An 18586-nucleotide genomic window follows, 5' to 3' on the forward strand; every position below is an offset into this window, starting at 1 on the left:
CATTCGGGGGAGGAGGCAGACGGTGGCGGCAGCGCGGAGAAGCGGGCACTCGGGATATTCGTCCCTCTCTGGAGTCGAGCAGCTGCGTCGTGGTCTGGGCGAACAGCCCTGAGACGGTCGAGCGACGCTGAGGTAGTGAACGGGCCCAAAGAGCAAAAGACCCGTTCACTCCTCCGAGCGCGTCACTTGCCAGGCCCGACCGATCAGGCCGCAGTGGAGGCCGGACGACCGAGGGGAACCGAGCAAGCTGCTCAAGCTGCCCGGCCGCTAAGCGACTGACGCGTAGCGACACAAGGGCCAAACAGGAACATCCGGCGTCACCGACCCGAAGACCTTCGAGCCGTCACAAGGGGCGTCAGGTAACCTGCCCGGCCTCTTGTGAGCCTTCGGTCATCCAGGCTCCGAGTTGGAATAAAGGCTCACGAGCCCGTTTCTTTTCCTTGGTTTTGTATAAAAGTCTGTGGCGCCTTGTCTTTTTAAGTAGAATTGTTTAAGTGCATGCCTGTACATAATAAATAGACATCGGCTGTAGGCTTTGCTTCTGTCATGTCCCCTTCCCCCCATTGATTGCTTGCCTGTATAAATAAATGCCCCCATTGTTTGAATGTCAATCTGCTCGTTGTGTCATTTCCTCCCATTGACTTCTACGGCACGTTTGGGAAATTAGCAGGCTATTAAAGGCAATTATAGTGGTCCATTGGTCCGACGAAACTTGGCGATTAAAACCGCTCGGCATCGCACATGGAACAAGCGCGCTTAGCGGCTCGTTTCCGTACGAGTTCCGTCGAGGTATAAATTCTCGGTACTTCTGTCTGCGCGGATAATTAGGTATATCGAGATTCGGCGATTAACCCTGTACCGCATGGACTGAATATTGATAGTTTATGGTGCGTTAATTCGTTAATCGGACACTGATGATTCGCCAATGAGCGATTAATCCGGTCTGGCAGCTGCGGGGGTGTGTAGCATTAGGATTCTCTTGTGTGTTCTACAGGCCCCCCTAACAAACGGACGCCAATGTTGTCAGACGGAATGAAAACCTGTCATTCTTGCTACAAAAACAGCTAAAATTGATGAAAAAGCGGCCGAAATTAAAACCAACACAGTAATTACGGTCGCAATAGCAAATATAACCGAAACCAACACGTTTATTCTACACACAAGAACGGTCAATCCCGAAATAGACCGGTGGGGAATGGAAGCAACTTCGGTTATTTTCGTCGCGGAACGGCGGAGACCAAAGCGAAAGCGATTCATTCCGGTTACCATAACGTGGAAAATATGGTTGCTTGAAAAGTTCTTGAACTTATAGTAAGTTAACTTTAACGTAGTCTGCCTTGACTATATCATGTCTGTTAATGAAAACCCGTTTGTGGTATGGGATATTATACAAGCAGCGATAAATGCGCCCTCTTGACCTAATGTGTGGCTGACATTTCGTGTAATTCATGCTCCCGTGCTGCAGCGATCAGTGACGATTGATCGTTTATATTTGCAAGAGGTAAAATTTGATAGTAATAATAAATTGCAATAAAATAACAAAGTTAATATGAAGCAAAAACTGTAAAAAGATCCCATACACGATCCCCTATGTTGAACTGGGCATACACAACCAGCGATCCTACACTCGGGGGCTCGGAATACAGGCAAACCAAACATTATCATCACAACAAAATTCGGTTTAATAAATTGTTAAAACTACATCAGGTACTACCCACTATATATTATCTATATTACATTTATGTTCGAAGCACAAGCACTAAAAATTTACATACCGTAACAGGTCATTCTGCTGCATCCGCCATCTTGTTCGCACTACAGTAACCGGAATGAACCGCTTTTGTTTCGCTCTCGGACGTTTCGCGACGGAAATAACCGTTCATGCTTCCGTTCCCCACCAATCTATTTCAGGATTGTCCATTCCTGTTTCCGTCATGACCGTTCTTGTGTGTAGAATAAACATGTTGGTTTCCATTATATCTGCTATTGCGACCGTAATTACTGTGTTGGTTTCAATTTCGGCCGCTTTTTCATCAATTTTAGCTGTTTTTGTAACAATAATGACGGGTTTTCATTCCGTCTGACAACGTTGGCGCCCGTTTGTTAGGGGGGCCTATTCTTTGTGTGAACGTTTTTATAGCTGTTGAGAATCTTTGGGAAGGGTTTGAATGAAGCAGAAAAGTGCTTATTTAGATTATTGACATGACTTCAACTATGTGGGTGGCAAAATTATAGATTATTGACATGGGTCATGTGCAGATACAGTGGCCTGCAAAAGTATTCACCCCCCTCCAAAGTGTTCACATTTTGATGCCACCTGAGCTCATGTCATAATGCTTTCAAATCAAAATTAATATATGGAGTCTTTAACTACTACAAAGTGAAAGCTAAAAAATGCAGATAAAATGTGAATAAGTTGGATTGACAGAGAAAATCAGGTGATTCTCAGTTGCGTATGTATTCTAACCCTTTGCCTAATGAACCCTAAATCGCTTCAGGAGCAAATTATTGATTTGATCGGTTACAGAATGTGTCATAGGTTTCACCTGCATGTAATCAGTGGTTTAATTAAAAAATTCAACTCTCCCACTTATCGAAGGAGTTTTAAGGTGCAATTTACTTGGTCAACCAACAAGGCAAACATGAAGATGAAGGAGCTTTTCAAAGAAGTCAGACATGAAGTGGTGGAGAAGCACCGTTTAGGCGAGAGTCCTACGAAGGTTTCAGTCACTCATTTTCTCTGAGTACGGTTAAATACATCATTAAGAAGTGGAAGATGTACGATACCACCGAGACTCTCCCCAGATCAAGTCGTCCATCCAAACTCAGCAGCCGGACAACAAGCAGGAAACTGGATTGGGATGTCACTGTAAATCCAACAATGACTTTGAAAGATTATGCAAGGCTCTACGTCCAAGATGGAGGTCAGTGTTCATCAATATCCATTATTCCATTCCCTTCACAAAGATGGCCTCCATGGACAGGTGGCAAGAAAGAAGCCATTACTGAAAACGTCACATCTAAAAGCTTGTATGTAGTTTGTGCAAAAGCATCTTAATGATACTGCAGGCATGTGGATAAAGGTTTTGTGGTTAAACAAGACAAAAATTGAACTTTTTGGTCTAAATTGAAAAAGTTATGTCTGGCACAAGCCCAACACTGCACATCACCCAGTGAACACCACTGCTACTGTCGAGCAGCATCATGGAATGGGGCTATTATTCATCAGCAAGGACTGATAAGGTTGTCAGGATAGAAGGGACAATGGACGGTTCAAAGTACACGAGGATCCTTGATGAAAACTTGCTCGAATCAGCCATGAATCTGAAACTGGGTCGGAGTTTCTCATTTCAGCAGGACAATGATCCGAAGCATAAAGCTAAAGCCACACTGGAGTGGCTGAATAAGAAGGTAATAAATGTTCTTGAGTGGCCCGGTCAAAGTCCTGACTTGAACCAAGTTGAACATTTATGGCGAGACTTGAAGATTGCAGTCCATCGACGATCCCCATCAAACTTGGCAGAACTAGAGAAATTTTCACGTGAAGAATGGGCAAAGATTTCACCATCTGACTGTGCAAAGCTGGAAGAGATCTACCCATAAACATTCATAGCCCTCATTGCTGTAAAAAGTACTGGCTGCTTCCACCAAGTACTGACTGAATGGGCTGAGTAGTTTTACAACCAGTGAATCTTGATTTGTACATGTCTTTTTTTTTTTTACAGTTATTCCTGACATGTAACGTCCTCCAACTGTAACCGTATTTAGTTTGATCTCTCAGTTGTGAATAAAAAAGTTCATTTGGAAAAATTGTTTCTCCATGCTTTGTAATTTAGCTAAATTTGGCATTATTGGTAGGGGGTGAATATGTTTGCAGGCCACTACGTGTATGTGTGTGTGTGTTCTGTGGGAGATTTGATTTGAGTTTGGATTTCCAGAATCGCTCTGTCTCGGTGAGGATAACTAACATGATTCGTTGCATGTCTTTCCCGATGGTGTCCCCTTCCTCTATGACCATGCTTTGCAAACACGTGACGAAGCAATTTCTCAATTGTGAATCCAGAATTTCACAAATGTTTTGCATTGTTTGTGATGCTTTGAATATCGGATAATGTTGTGTTTTGTTTGTCCGTGCTCTATTTCACAGTTTAAAAGTTACTGCTTCACCTCTGTTATTAAGAGTATGCAATATGTTGATATGTATTCCACAATATCAAATAGAACAACAGTGCAACTTATTTTTATATTTTCATGGGATGCTGTTTCATACATGCTGTATTTTATGATATACCTCTTCACTTGCAGCTGTGCAGATGAAAAACTGAAGGCACAGGTGAGTGCTTCGTTAAGAAAACAAAACTATTGACGCTGTCCTCTGTTGTTTTCCTTTAATTATCGTTTTTGCCAACACGTAAACTTCCCGCTGTGTTTGAGGAGTGCGTTGTGGTTCTGAGAAACCTTTTATGATTGCAAGTCTGTGAATATTCCAATTATGGTTTAAACTGCACACCAATATTTTGGCATGCTAGTATTCCCATACACTGATTTATAATGCTGGAAATGTGTTTGTAACCCAAGAAGCACAACAACATCAAGGAAAAAATAATGGTTTACTTCGACGTGGGATGGGGACACAATGAAGGAATACATAGAACAACAACAACAACAACAAAGAACGAGATGAACCTGACGGAAACCACTTATTTACAGGGTGACCCAAAAAGTTGGCCCCGGGATGAGTTTAACAACCTTCCGAGTTTTCATTGAACATGTTTCACTTGTCAGGTGGTGTGGACTGAGTTGAAGGCAAGTGTATCTGCCAAGTTTCGTGATTCTGTGACATTCACACACCACGTCGTGGACACCAGAAGAGAAGTCATTTTTCTGTATAAAACAATCTGCGGACAAATTCGTTCGTGCAGACAAAGGTGCCTGTTCTGTGCACTTTTTGCAATAAGCAATGCACCGAGCAAGTGTTACATTCAAGTTTGTGTCACAAATTACACAGCATGGCACAGTGTCGACCATGAAAACACCAAACAGAGGAGGCCTCTCTCGCCGAGCATGGCACATTGTCGACCAAGAATTCACTAAACGGAGGAGGCTTCTCTCGCCGAGCATGGCACAGTGTCGACCAAGAATTCACTAAACGGAGGAGGCCTCTCTCGCCGAGCATGGCACATTGTCGACCAAGAATTCACTAAACGGAGGAGACTTCTCTAGCCGAGCATGGCACATTGTCGACCAAGAATTCACTAAACGGAGGAGGCTTCTCTAGCCGAGCATGGCACATTGTCGACCAAGAATTCACCAAACGGAGGAGGCCTCTCTCGCCGAGCATGGCACATTATCGACCAAGAATTCACCAAACGGAGGAGGCCTCTCTCGCCGAGCATGGCACATTATCGACCAAGAATTCACCAAACGGAGGAGGCCTCTCTCGCCGAGCATGGCACATTGTCGACCAAGAATTCACCAAACGGAGGAGGCCTCTCTCGCCGAGCATGGCACATTGTCGACCAATAATTCACCAAACAGAGGAGGCCTCTCTCGCCGAGCATGGCACATTGTCGACCAAGAATTCACCAAACGGAGGAGGCCTCTCTCGCCGAGCATGGCACATTATCGACCAAGAATTCACCAAACGGCGGAGGCCTCTCTCGCCGAGCATGGCACATTATCGACCAATAATTCACCAAACGGAGGAGGCCTCTCTCGCCGAGCATGGCACAGTGTCGACCAAGAATTCACCAAACGGAGGAGGCCTCTCTTGCCGAGCATGGCACATTGTTGACCAATAATTCACCAAACGGAGGAGGCCTCTCTTGCCGTGCATGGCACAGTGTCGACCATTAATTCACCAAACGGAGGAGGCCTCTCTAGCCGAGCATGGCACAGTGTCGAACATGAATTCTCCAAATGGAGGAGGCTACTCTAACTGAGCATGGTGCAATGTCAAGCATGAATTCACCAATCCGAGGAGGCCACTCTGGCCAACCAAAATCACAAAGGTTACCTGAGAATATCTCTGCCATTGCTGATTCGGTCATCCACAGTCTCAGTAATCCTCTTCGGCACTGCTGTCAACAGCTCGACATCAGCATATATAGACTAACAGGATTCTGATAACAGTGCGGAGAAGTCATCTATTGCTGCTCGATGTGTGGCCATCTGATTTGAGCCAAATCGTGCCAATTTGAAGCACATCATCAAACGTCTACGACATTACTCATTTCATTGTAAAATTAACAAATTCCTTTGTGGTGAGAAAAACCAATTCCTTTGGGAAACTGAAATTTTCATTGATATCTTTACTGAGTTAGTAATATGATCTGCAGGTTTTGTTAAGTTTGATTGAATGATATTAAAGTTATTAAACTTTTCACAGCATCCTTTTTTGGGTCACCCTGCACTCGTAGCAACAATGGCCTCGCTGAACTTTTAACAAACTCTTGCAATACAGATTAGCACAGAAGAATAAAGCGAGAAAGGATAGAGCATGAGGAGGTAGAGGAGGGTGGTGTTCCCTCGTTTGGGTCACCGGAGACTAGTGTGGCTTGAGTTGAGTTTGTCTGTGGCGAAGGCATCCTCATGCAGCATCCGACTTGCTGTGCTTCAATTGATGCAGCTCAAACTTTGATTGCTGCAGGTCGACTGGTGCTGCACCTTGAATACAACTCGAACCGCTAATGAACGTTAACTGGAATATGTACACCTGACGCTGTGCCACAACTCTTACTGCTGCTGAGCGCTGACTCCAACTCTGATAGTGATTTGCTTCTGACTCGTGCTGTGTGGTCTGGTCATGGATTTCTCTGGCACGTGACATCACCGTAGCCCCTTGATTGCCCACATTGTGCACTTTGATCTCCTCCCAGTACAAGGAGCCCTTGGTGGCGTGACACCGCATGTCAGGTGTCCCACCCCCTTGTGCACTACGACAATGAGCACATTGCTGGGAAAATATATGGGAACAAGGGTAAGTGGAAAACACAGAGGGATGGTAGGAAAACAAGGAACTGTCTGCACAATCGATCCTGACCACACAAGTTGTTGTAATCATGAGACTTGTTCTCACATCAACTCAGAGATGTCAAAGTAATTAACCTCTTTACCTCCAAATCCATTTTTGGCACAATATGTATGGGTTGTTTTTTTTAAGCCCACAATGCAAAGCAGCCTGTGCTTTTTTTAAATGGAGGTGTGCAGTGGGTATTGAAACTTGGTTGTCATCAAGATGTTGTGAGCTAAAGAGCTGGTTGATCTTCAGCATAGAATGGTTCTTGGGTACTGGAGCTTTGCATTACTTACGTCGCGTTGGGCCATTCCATGTCGACTGCATCATCTCCTTCGGAAATTTAAAAAAGCAAGTCATACCAATGTTGTAAATGGGATCGCGTGCAGGCCAAATTTATTGAAGTATTGGGCTGGAACAACCTCAAAACATACAATAGTGCACTATTATATCTCATGCCTTCCAAAATTAACGTGACACATGTGCTTGCCGCCAATGACATACAATTACCCTATTGGAAATCCAATTGGCTGTTTTGAATTAATGTAGTTATTGTTTCATCACTCTTTCCTCTTCCTTTTTTTTTTTTTTTTTTTGGTCAATTGGTCATCAACCAAGTATGTGCAGATAATCAGCAGGTTTCATCGTCGTAATAGAGTGTGGCATTGTCACTGATCACTGCAGTCTCCTTCGCAAGGAACACACTGAGCAGCTTCACAATGCTCACCATCATGTTTAGTTGGGATTTGAACCTGCAATCTCCTGATTATGATCCCTTGTGCATAACCACAAGCACAGTCAACTAAACAAACCCACAAGCAACACTTCTGATAATCTGGTGTGCATGGTATTTGCTTGATCATTTACTTATTTTTATCTCAGCGGAATTCCACAATAAGCCTTGAATGAACAATTTGAAGATTAGCTTCCATTGGTGTGCATTATTGGCAGATAATGACAAAAACTCCATGAACCGAAGAGATGACATTTGCGTGCATTTGTTTCAGATTCTTCACTTGAGTACATCACAAAGTTATGGTAATCCAAAAGGTAATGATTGGTCATTGGAATACCTTGGATTTGTAAGATTAAGGTTATCTGTAAACATTGTATTATCATCCATCTCTTGCTTCTCAATATCCTCTCCCTTTAGTACTGCAGCATAGCAAACCAATTGTTTGACTTTTCATAAAAGCACCAAAATTGGTACATATATTGACGAATGTATTCTGAACAATTCTGAATATGGAGCCACTCGAGATTTTGCCTTGGTCAGCTTTGGCAGCCATTTTCCAAAATGGCCACCATTCTGCTTGAACAACATGGGATATCTGTCATTGTTATTCACTTTGTAGGTTTCTCAGAGGTGATAAATACTGCATGTGATGTGCATTTACAAAGGAAAACAATACAAATGTCATTTGTGTTGATTTATTATATTTACAACCATTGTATTGGGGAAAAATGGTCATTTTTAATGGAAAATCCATTTTCGCACACAGCATCATTGACAGGTTCAGAAGTATTTTGTTGTGGTGGTGGTAGTGGTGGAAGTGGTGTTGTCATTGGTAATATTGGTGTAGTAGTAGTAGTAGGAAGTAGTATTAGTGTGGTCGCATTGCTTGTAAAAGTGTTGACTTCTTGATCCAGAGCCAGTACACTTGAGCTCAGAAACTCATATTGTACTTGACTGATGTATGCGTGTACCATGTGTCCTGGTAGAATGGTAGTATACAGTAAACCGTAGCCGCTTCAAAGTGAAGTGTGCAATAATTTGACTACATTTTCTGAGTTTGTCATTATCACGATTATCAGTTCCCTTTTCAAAATAGAGTAAAGTATGTAATCTATAATGCAATTTTTGTTGATTCCAAACCCATTGAATGTGATGAATATCATTTGACTCTTGTTCTCCAGGCAATAATGGGTACTTTTCAGCGAAAAGTTTCAGGAGAGCAGCAATTTACATATCAAATAATGGCTTTTTTTTTACAGAAAATACTGGCTCATAATATTTGAATATGCCTTTTCATGGTCAATTTACTGAATTTTACACTTTCCTAATATCTACCACCAATACAATAAGAAAATAAGAGCATATAGCCAATTTCGCTGAAGTAGAATGGCGGCCATTTTGGAAAATGGTCGCCGAAGCTGACCAAGGCACAATCTCGGGTGGCTCCATATCTAGAATTGTTCGGAATACATTATTCCACATGTGTACCAATTTTGGTGCTTTTATACAAATTTGAACAATTGATCTGAAATATCAGACTACGCTGCAGGACTACTTCTGTTGTTATTAGCCCATACCGTGTGTGTGTGTGTGTGTGTGTGTGTGTGTGTGTGTGTGTGTGTGTGTGTGTGTGTGTGTGTGTGTGTGTGCGTGTGTGTGTGTGTGTGTGTGTGTGTGTGTGTGTGTGTGTGTGTGTATACTCTTACCATTTGAGCTTTTGACCTCAAATTTTCAACAAACCTTTGTTATGAGAACATGAAGACGAATTGATAATTGGGTCAAAATATCAAAGGGCACAGCCACAATGAGTAGAAATAGGCTTTAACAGTCCATCCGCCACTCCGTGCGAGTCAGCTGTGTGAGTCTGTGCACATGTCACGTACGTCGGCTCGCGATCCACGCAAGTGTTATAACTTTATTTTAAATCGTCCGTTGTTTACCAGATTTGCTTTGATTCCGTGTAGATCACCTCGCGAAACCTTCAAAAATATAGACACAGATCTGGCAGATGCTATGGAGAAGCAGTCCTTCTGGGGTGCAGGGCACGATGTCAAGCAGTGAATGCATTAAATCGTACAGCTCGTTGAAGCTGGTTAATTTCGGCTCGTTCCTAAATTTTTTGTTCACTCAATAAAATTCTCCAAACAGTAGAAAAACATAAGTTTAATGCTTTAGGAATTTCACATTTTCTTGCGTATATATGGAGAAGGAGGGAACATAGCCTTGCTTGCTTAAAGTATATAGGTATATCAGCTTAGTTATATGACTCATTATTTCTTTAAATGATCAGATTTGACGTTCACCACCTATGATGTCATGTGGCTTGGCAGCGATGATTTTTTTTGAAGAATAAACTTTTAAAATCTTCTTCTCCAGATCAGCTTAACATATCGAGAGGAAACTTCACCCACATATTCCCCAAGGCATGGGAATGCCAGCATGTTCGCGAATAATTAATACGTCACATGGTCTGGCAGCCATATTGGATTGAACGAAAAATCTTAAAATTATTCCTCTTAAACGGCTTCATCAATCGACGTGAAACTTCACAATTATGATATCGTAGTCATGGGGAATATATGTTTTACATTTCAACCTGATTGGATTGAATTAATCGAGATTAAATTGGTCGAGCAGCCAGAATTAAATATTTTGAATCTGGGTTCAGGGACATGACATATGTCAAAAGAGAATTTTGAGATGCTTTCTAGTTTTGGTTGTGGTTACTTAGGTTGTGTTTTTATGTTACTTAGGTTGTGTTTTTTCTCTCTTTCGCAGATTCTCTTGGTGAGTTCCTGTTATCGCTCTTTTCACTGTTTCCAAATAATCTCCCAGAAAGGACTCGTGAATTGTCCCAGCTGTTTGCAGAACTTAAAAGTCTGGTAAGTTGTTTGCAGGTGTTGACATTGTGTTGAAGTATTGTTGAAAATGATTTGCCAAATGTGCTGCACCTCTGTCAATCCAACCAGAGACCTCTATATGGCATCAAAGTACAATGTATGATTAAGCAGTTTTGAATACACAGCTCTTACGGAATTGTTAACCTGCCTTGTCTATCTGATGCGTTAAACTGTTCAACACAGAAATATATGATGCTGTGAAAGCATTTTCATGACTGAAACCAGAACGGCACTTGGTAGAAAGTATACCTCCACCAAGCTTGAACGGTTTACATTTTGTATTCCACTGATAGCCGGATCCGGATCTGAACCAAAATCGAATTGGCTTGTTCTTGTCACCGAACCAACTTGTTGACCAAGTTTTATGATAATCTGTCCACAACTTTTTGAAATACCATGTTACATATAGTTTTTGTCCCTGCCTCTCAATGGTGAAGAATCACTTAAAAATTCTTGGATCTGGATCTTCACAAAAATCGAATCAATTTGTTATTGTCACACCCAACCTGTCTACCTAATTTGTCTGAATCCATCCATAGCATTTTGAAATATCCTGCTCACAGACAGACAAACAGGGTTGAATACACGACGTCCGTCCACCTTCGGTGTTGGAGGTAATTAGCACGTACTCCTTAACATTATGGTATTACACCGAGTGGTATCTGAGTAACATCAAGGTAGTTATTTGAAAAACTCCGTTTGAATATTCTTCCCCATGTTCTTTTTGTCCAAGTCTCCCTATATTTTGTTTTTGTCTCTCTGGTCTGCTGTTGGTGCCCTCCCCCCCCACCCCCATTTTGTTTTGTCTTGAATTTGTTCTGTGTTTCATCTAGTCCATGAACCTTGACTGTATAGAAAAGAAAAGAGAATAGAATTTGACCCACGTTAGATGTCAACCCACTGTTTTGTTTCATTCAAACTCAAGGTCACATGGGAGAAATGTTAACGTGGTAGAAGAGACACAACATGAGATACTTCTCACTCTAGTTATGGTCTGCATCATGATTTTCAATGGGCACATGCCCATTGGCCTTTGATCTTTTGAACCCCAAATTTAATCCATTCATCTTTGGATGACAGTCCATACATGACAAGTTTGGTTATAATCCCTTCAGTGATTCACAAGTTATTGTAGTCACAATTTTTTTTTCAATTAAAGTGCACATGACCTTTGACTTTTGACGTTTCAAAATAAAATTATGAGAGGAGTTCATCTTTTTATTAGTCTATACTTGTGCCATGTTTGATTGAAGTCCCTTAAGTCTGTCACAAGTTATTGTGGTAACAAAAAAATGACAACGGAAAGCCAGACGGATAACCCAAAAACAATGCCTCTGGCCTTTGGCTGCGGAGATGTAGAAAGACAAAAAAAAAAACATCACCTTGTCAAAGCATAAGTCCAATGAAAAAATGAGTGCTTTGAGGGTTTAAGGGAGTGTTGTTCACTTTTGTTTTCAGTTGGTTTGAATGATGGTGCATTAATTATCATTCAGGGTGCATACCTGTACGTCCAGTACTGCGATATGACAGAGCTCAGAGTTGTTTTGCTCCATTAACGCTTTCAAATACTTGCAATAAAATCACGCAATGCCACCTCGAGTCTGAATGTTGGTGTTGATGTGAAATGCTCTTTTTTAATGTTGGTTTAACATAATACTGCTCCCTTTCAACCATTTTGTTTGTTACATCGAGGCACGATAAACATCGATCCGTTTAGTGCGACGTAAAATACAATTTGTTTACAGATTCACCTCGAGAATTGCATATTTGTAATTGGAATTTTAAAACTCCTAACCTTCTTCTGGAAGGCCAAGTTTAAAATAAAAAAATTAAATAATAATAAAAAAAATTTCAGAAATTTCCCCTTCCTCTGAATGTTTCATAACCTTGATGACCAGATTTTATATATAACCTTTCCTGGTTACATCTGCAGGGTGTTTTCCTCGGTGTGTCAGATATCATTGAGATAACTACTTTTTTGAAGACACGTGCCCCATCTTTGATTGAGGTATGTTATTTTTTCTTGTCATGATAAGCGTATTTTATGTAAAAATTGCAGATTGTGTATAATTTTGACAAAAAGCTGATTTTTTTTTTTCAATTCCACTTTTGCTCAGGATGTCAAGATGCTGGAAGGAGGCAATTCGATTGCCGAGGTATGCCATCGGATTCAGTTTTATCATTCCAATGTAGACATCCACTGCTTGATTATCGTAGTTGTAGCTTTTCATCACTATTATGAAATGAATTTAGTGACGCCCCGACACCACCATAGATCTAAAAAGGTGATCAAGGGTGATCATCTCAGGGAAAATTGTTTGAGTGATAAATTGTCATTATCAGGGTACACATCATTCACACTGATGATAATGCAAATTACATCATTGGAAACAGTTTAACAGTAATTTATGGCAAAAGGAGGAGTTCTTACATTGTATGACATTAAAGAAAAGGCCACAGGAAACCACCTGTGAGGCACCGCCAAGCCATGATATAACTAATTGACAAAGGACAAGGGATTTGTACTCGCACGTTGTGGGTCTTCACAAAGCAATAGAAAGCAATTCATTGCTTGGTTCAAATTTTCATTTTGTGATGCATTAAATATGGAATTATGTTGTTGCTGTTACAGAAGTTGCAGTTGCAAGAGATCATTCTGAAAGAAAAGAAAGCTGAAGGGAAACCAATTGATTTGATGCTGCGAAATATCATCAGGGTTGCCAGCAAACAGGTGATGGAAATTTGGAGCAAAGTGATGGGGGGTCATTTGGGTGGGATACTTGAGCAGATTTGTTTCTACCGATGTATGACTGTCATGTTCTGCTTTGTTATCCCACATTAGGACATGGCCAAGGCCTTGGAATTGATGAACACGTACAGTGAAGATGTGAAGGAGGCCACCTACAATGATGTGATCGAGACTGCCTGTTCACATCAAGATTTTGATACAGGATGGAAATTGAAGAAGGAGCTGTATGTAATTAGCAACTTTTTTTTATGTCTCATTCATGGAAATTTCCTCAATGTAACACAATTTATTACTGGGAATTTGTATCTTTACAGGGCCGAGGCTCATTAAAGAGCAAGGTCAAACTGACAGTGGGAGAAATATCAAGGGAATTATAGAACAATAAAAGAGTAGTGGAGGAAACATGAAAACTACCAAGTGAGGTCGTTGGGTAAGGAAAGGTTAATGGAAGTATTAAATACAATGGGTAACAACTGGAGATGACAAGAGATGGTGCGTTGCATGCTTGAAATGCTCGAGAGAAGAGCGAGGCAGAACAGTCTCTAGAACGTGGTTCCATAGAAGAGAGAAGCAATGAGTGGAACAGTTGAGGTGTGCAGACAATCTTGGTTTTGAAAACCTAACCAGGAGGGAGTTACTGGAAGAACTTGTACATCCTAGAGAAGATATAGGGAAGGTCAAGGTACTGAGAGCGCATAGGGAGTAATATCAGAAAATATATGGAAGAAAACGGAGAGATCACCTTCCTGCCTGTGATGTGGGGGCACAGACCATGTGCTTCGGCTTCATCACTGGAGATTCCAATAATGTTGAGAACTTTGGATTACACAGAATCAGAATGTGGGGTTGAGGGTGGGTGGTGAGGGGGTGAGGAAGGGGGGGGGGAGTAAGGGATTCCGGCAAATGTAGTGCCCAGTTTATCGTCCATCTGTGAGATGGCGCACACATTGATGAATTACCCTGCCTGTGAAACACCGGGATGACAGTTTATAGCTGGGTCGGGATTTGCATCTAGGATACACAGAGAGAGAGAGGGAGAGCATGCGTACCTCTCGGCCTTACTCCCGTGATATGGCGATTCATTATTTCATAACTGAAAGCATTTTTCACTCATTGTGCATATATAATTTATTTTGCCTTCCTACTTCCGGTATAGAACCATGGTATCTTCACTCAAACTTAAAGAACGTGTGCCCAGAGGCTTCACCAAGCAAAACAGTTGAAGAAACTGTTAAAAACGGAATGTTGAATTTTTATTTGTATTTATCAATGCCGAAGTGATGGGTCGTATAATGGAAGAACGAACAAAAAGGAAAAATGTCGTTTCAAATAAAATTTCACATTTGCAGCGAGCCAACACAGGTGAGTGGTCCTGAACTTTGTTCAAGTCGATCGATAGAAAGTTTTCAGTGACAGTGCGAATATTGTAGAGCGCTTGCGAAGTGGCTTTGGAACTCGAGCAACACGGTTGATAAGAAACGGCTTGCTTGGCACACAATTATCCATTACCGAACCGTCATATTATACATACACCTCTCGGAGATGCCTCAAATGTCAAATATATCCTAATTGGACAAATGAGCACTTCTTTAGGAGTCGGAACTGATTATTATGAGTTAGATTCTGGAGCTTAAATTTTTTAATTCTGCATGGTTTAAGAGATGCTCATGGTTATCGCATGTGCAGAAATGAAATAAAGCAACGAACACTGACATTTCCGGGCGTTTATAAGCATTTACTGAAGCTTGTGGCGAGGCAGTTGTCCTGAAACAACTTGCCTTTGCCTCATGGAAAGCAAACCCAACTGAGGGCAATCTCAGTTCTTTCCACAAAGCTCAGAACAAGTGTGTATCTACCCTCAGGAGAGCCAGAAAACAACATCTTTCTCATCTCAAGTCTGAACTCTCAAACCTCTCTCCCTCCTCAAAATCCTGGTGGCGTTTAATCAAATCTGTTTCTGGTGTATGTTCCCCCTCCATCCCCTCCCTTACCTCAAATGGCCGCACTGCTGATTCCACACGTGATAAAGCTGAATGTCTAAACTCGGTGTTTGCAGCTAAATCTTGTGTCCTAAACCCATCACTATCTCTACCCACTTTACCCAGTCGCACCCAACTGTCCCTGGACTCTGTATCCTTTTCTCCTGACAAGGTGGAGAGCTTGCTTTCAAACCTCGAGTCAGATACTGCAACCGGTCCAGACGGCATCAGCCCACGTGTCCTCAAAGCCTGCTCTTCTGCTCTTGCTCAACCTCTCTCTGTTCTATTCACCCTCTCATTTGCCCAAGGTCATCTGCCATCTGCTTGGAAATCTGCTAACAAAACTGCCCTGCATAAAAAAGGTGCAAAAACAGATCCCTGTAACTACAGACCAATCAGCCTTCTCCCAATCATCAGCAAGGTGATGGAATCCATCATTGCTTCAGACATGAAATCCTTCCTCTTCTCCAATGGCTTGATTTCCAATCATCAATTTGGTTTCAGACCAGGTCACTCTACCCTGGATATGCTGCTTCTGCTCTCCCAACAATGGATGGAGGTCCTCAATGCCAGACAGGAAATCCGAGCCGTATCCCTGGACATATCACGTGCTTTTGACACAGTCTGGCACCCTGCACTACTCACCAAACTCTCTTCCCATGGTATTCAAGGCCATCTCCACTCATGGCTCGCAGACTTCCTCTCCTGTCGCAGTCAACGTCTGGCCCTAAATGGAGTTCTTTCATCCCTTCTTCCTGTGCAGGGTGGAGTTCCTCAAGGTAGCGTTCTGGGCCCTGTTCTTTTTCTGGTTTTCATCAATGATCTCTCGGACTCTCTGGAAAATCCTCTATTTCTCTTTGCCGACGACTCCACCCTCTGCTGTACCATCTGTCATCCCTCAGACCGGCAAGCAGCAGCTTCTTCGCTCACTGCAGATTTGGATAAAATCACAAACTGGTCCAACACGTGGAACATGTCTTTCAATCCAGACAAATCTCACACTCTCACGATGTCTCTTCGAAAGGACCGTTTACAAAACCCCCCCATCCACTTTCTCAACAATCCTCTGGAAGAAGTCTTTTCTTTCAAGCTTCTAGGTCTCACTATCTGCCATGACCTTTGCTGGGAAAGTCACATTTCCAACCTCGCCTCAAAAGCCAGTCGCCGACTGGGAATCCTCCGTCGTGCTAAGTCCTTCCTCGGCCCTCTTGAGCTCCTGACCACTTACAAAGCTTTTGTCCGTAGCCTGATGGAGTACTGCTCTCCCCTCTGGGCTGGTGCTCCTGCCTCCCACCTTTCTCGGCTTCACGCTGTCGAAACCAGGGCATTTAAGATCATCGGCATCTCCCGCAATGAAGCTGAGTCTTTGGGCCTCTCACTCAATCACCGCAGGTTGGTCGGTGGTCTTTCTGTCTTCTACCGACTCCTCTCCAGCCTTGCCCCCCCTGCTCTCTCTGTGATTTGTCCCCACCACATTTCCACAGGGCGCTCAAGGTCCGCCAACAACTCCCTTCTGGTAAAACTACCAAAATCACGAATCACTGCTCATCTTCACTCTTTCATTCCTCTTTTTTCCCGCCTTTGGAATAAACTTCCTCACTCTATTCTTTCCCATTCTTCCCTCCAGGCATTCAAAACAACTGTTCACCACCACCTCTTATCTTCCCCCATCCAAATCCTCGATCTTTTCTACCCCCGATAATCCACCCAAGCCCACTTCCTTCATTTCTCCTGCTTTCCTTCCTGAAAGTCCCTGAAATGTCCATCTTCTCTTCGCCATGTTCCCCGTCCCATCCCCATCCCTCTCCCTTCCACAGTTCACCTAATGTGTCTGTTCCCCACTGTTTTGTCCCTTCCACTCCCGCCCCTCTTGTCTCATGCCTCCTTGCTGTGAGTTGTGTGTTCGCTCTCATACGAGCCTCGACCAAGGTATCCAAAAAAAAAAAAAAATTGCAATGTACCCAGTGATTCATAGCTTTGATGAACAGGCATTTGATAATATGACTGAGGAAAGTGAAAAACAAAACTTTATCGTTCAGAAATCATTGCGGCCTGTTCCAAGTCAAGGCGTGGTTTTGCAGGCCAAAAACCATGGCGGCTACAGACCCCAGCGAGGTTACAAAGATACGCCTGAAGACCCCATAGAGAGCGGGGACCGAGGATGCGCCTGATGAAGGATATCATTCAATAAGGCCGTTAATTATCTTCAAAAGGGGTATTTTAATTAACCCAAACATCAAATTTTCACTCTTGCACTTCCTTGGAGTTTTCTTAGTTTGCATGCAAAGTTTCAGGCTACGAGGTTTTATAGTTTTGGAGTGATGGAGAAGACGCACGCACGCATGCACTCACAGACATTTATTAGTATTGATTGTTCTTTTTTTCCTAAATATTAATGATTGTTCTTTTTTTTCTTCTTAATATTAATGATGGTTACTTTTTATTTTTTATTTGTAATATTCTCGATATTAATAATGGTTCTTCTTTTTTAAATCTTCCAAATATTAATGATGGTTCCTTATAAATATTAATGATCATTTGCAATGTTTTATCTCTGCAATGGATAGTTTAGTCTTGGTCATAACTGCAGGGATTATTCAACCTCCTAACATGCTATGAAATAGTTGTGTTGTCATTGCAATGATGATGTAGAGGATGATGTAGAGGTCTGCACACTCGTCTCAAAGCTGTCTAGCCTGTATTTGAATCCTGACCCAGCTTTAAACTCTCACCCCAGTATTTCACAATAAGAGTGATTCATCAATGTGTGTGCCATCCCTCGGATGGCTGTTAAATGGGTTTGTCCCTTTTGTTTGCATTAATTGTGGATGTTAAAGATTCTACGGTGTCCTTCATGAAGAGTATGCAAGCTATTTCTGGCACCATGACAAAATTGCAAATTCCTGCCCTCACCTTAGTCGAATGGCAGGCCTGGCCAACCGGTTCATGAAAGGCTTGGGCCAAGCATCCCCCAGCCATTCCCTCAAGAATGTGGGAATAATTGTGGCTGTTCAAGAAGAAGATTTGATTGATGTTGAAAGCAACATACTGAAAAACTGCTAGGCTATATAATTTTATGTTGATATTCATAGAACTTGTCAAAATTATTTGTAAAACTTGTGAGAATGATGTAAGAAGCTGTATCACCATGAAGCCTTGTGCAACTACCCTGCACTGCTCGGCAAACTTCAACTACCTGCCAACACT

General features: G+C 42.2%; 1 protein-coding gene across 2 annotated transcripts in view; it reads left to right on the top strand.

The window, feature by feature from the left end:
• The window catches only part of LRPPRC (leucine rich pentatricopeptide repeat containing), a 171564-nt gene that overhangs the window by 48830 nt on the left and 104148 nt on the right, over nt 1-18586 (top strand). For both annotated transcript variants that reach the window (XM_085890292.1, XM_085890290.1), the window contains exons 15-21: nt 4306-4333; nt 8023-8065; nt 10530-10633; nt 12585-12659; nt 12769-12807; nt 13284-13382; nt 13494-13624. In XM_085890292.1, the coding sequence (XP_085746418.1) occupies nt 4306-4333; nt 8023-8065; nt 10530-10633; nt 12585-12659; nt 12769-12807; nt 13284-13382; nt 13494-13624 (519 nt within the window). The remainder of the gene's footprint in view (nt 1-4305; nt 4334-8022; nt 8066-10529; nt 10634-12584; nt 12660-12768; nt 12808-13283; nt 13383-13493; nt 13625-18586) is intronic.

The sequence above is a fragment of the Eptatretus burgeri genome, chromosome 7 (genome assembly GCF_056783735.1).
Source record: "Eptatretus burgeri isolate ZD-2024b chromosome 7, Ebu_testis_v1, whole genome shotgun sequence".
Lineage (NCBI taxonomy): Eukaryota > Metazoa > Chordata > Myxini > Myxiniformes > Myxinidae > Eptatretus > Eptatretus burgeri.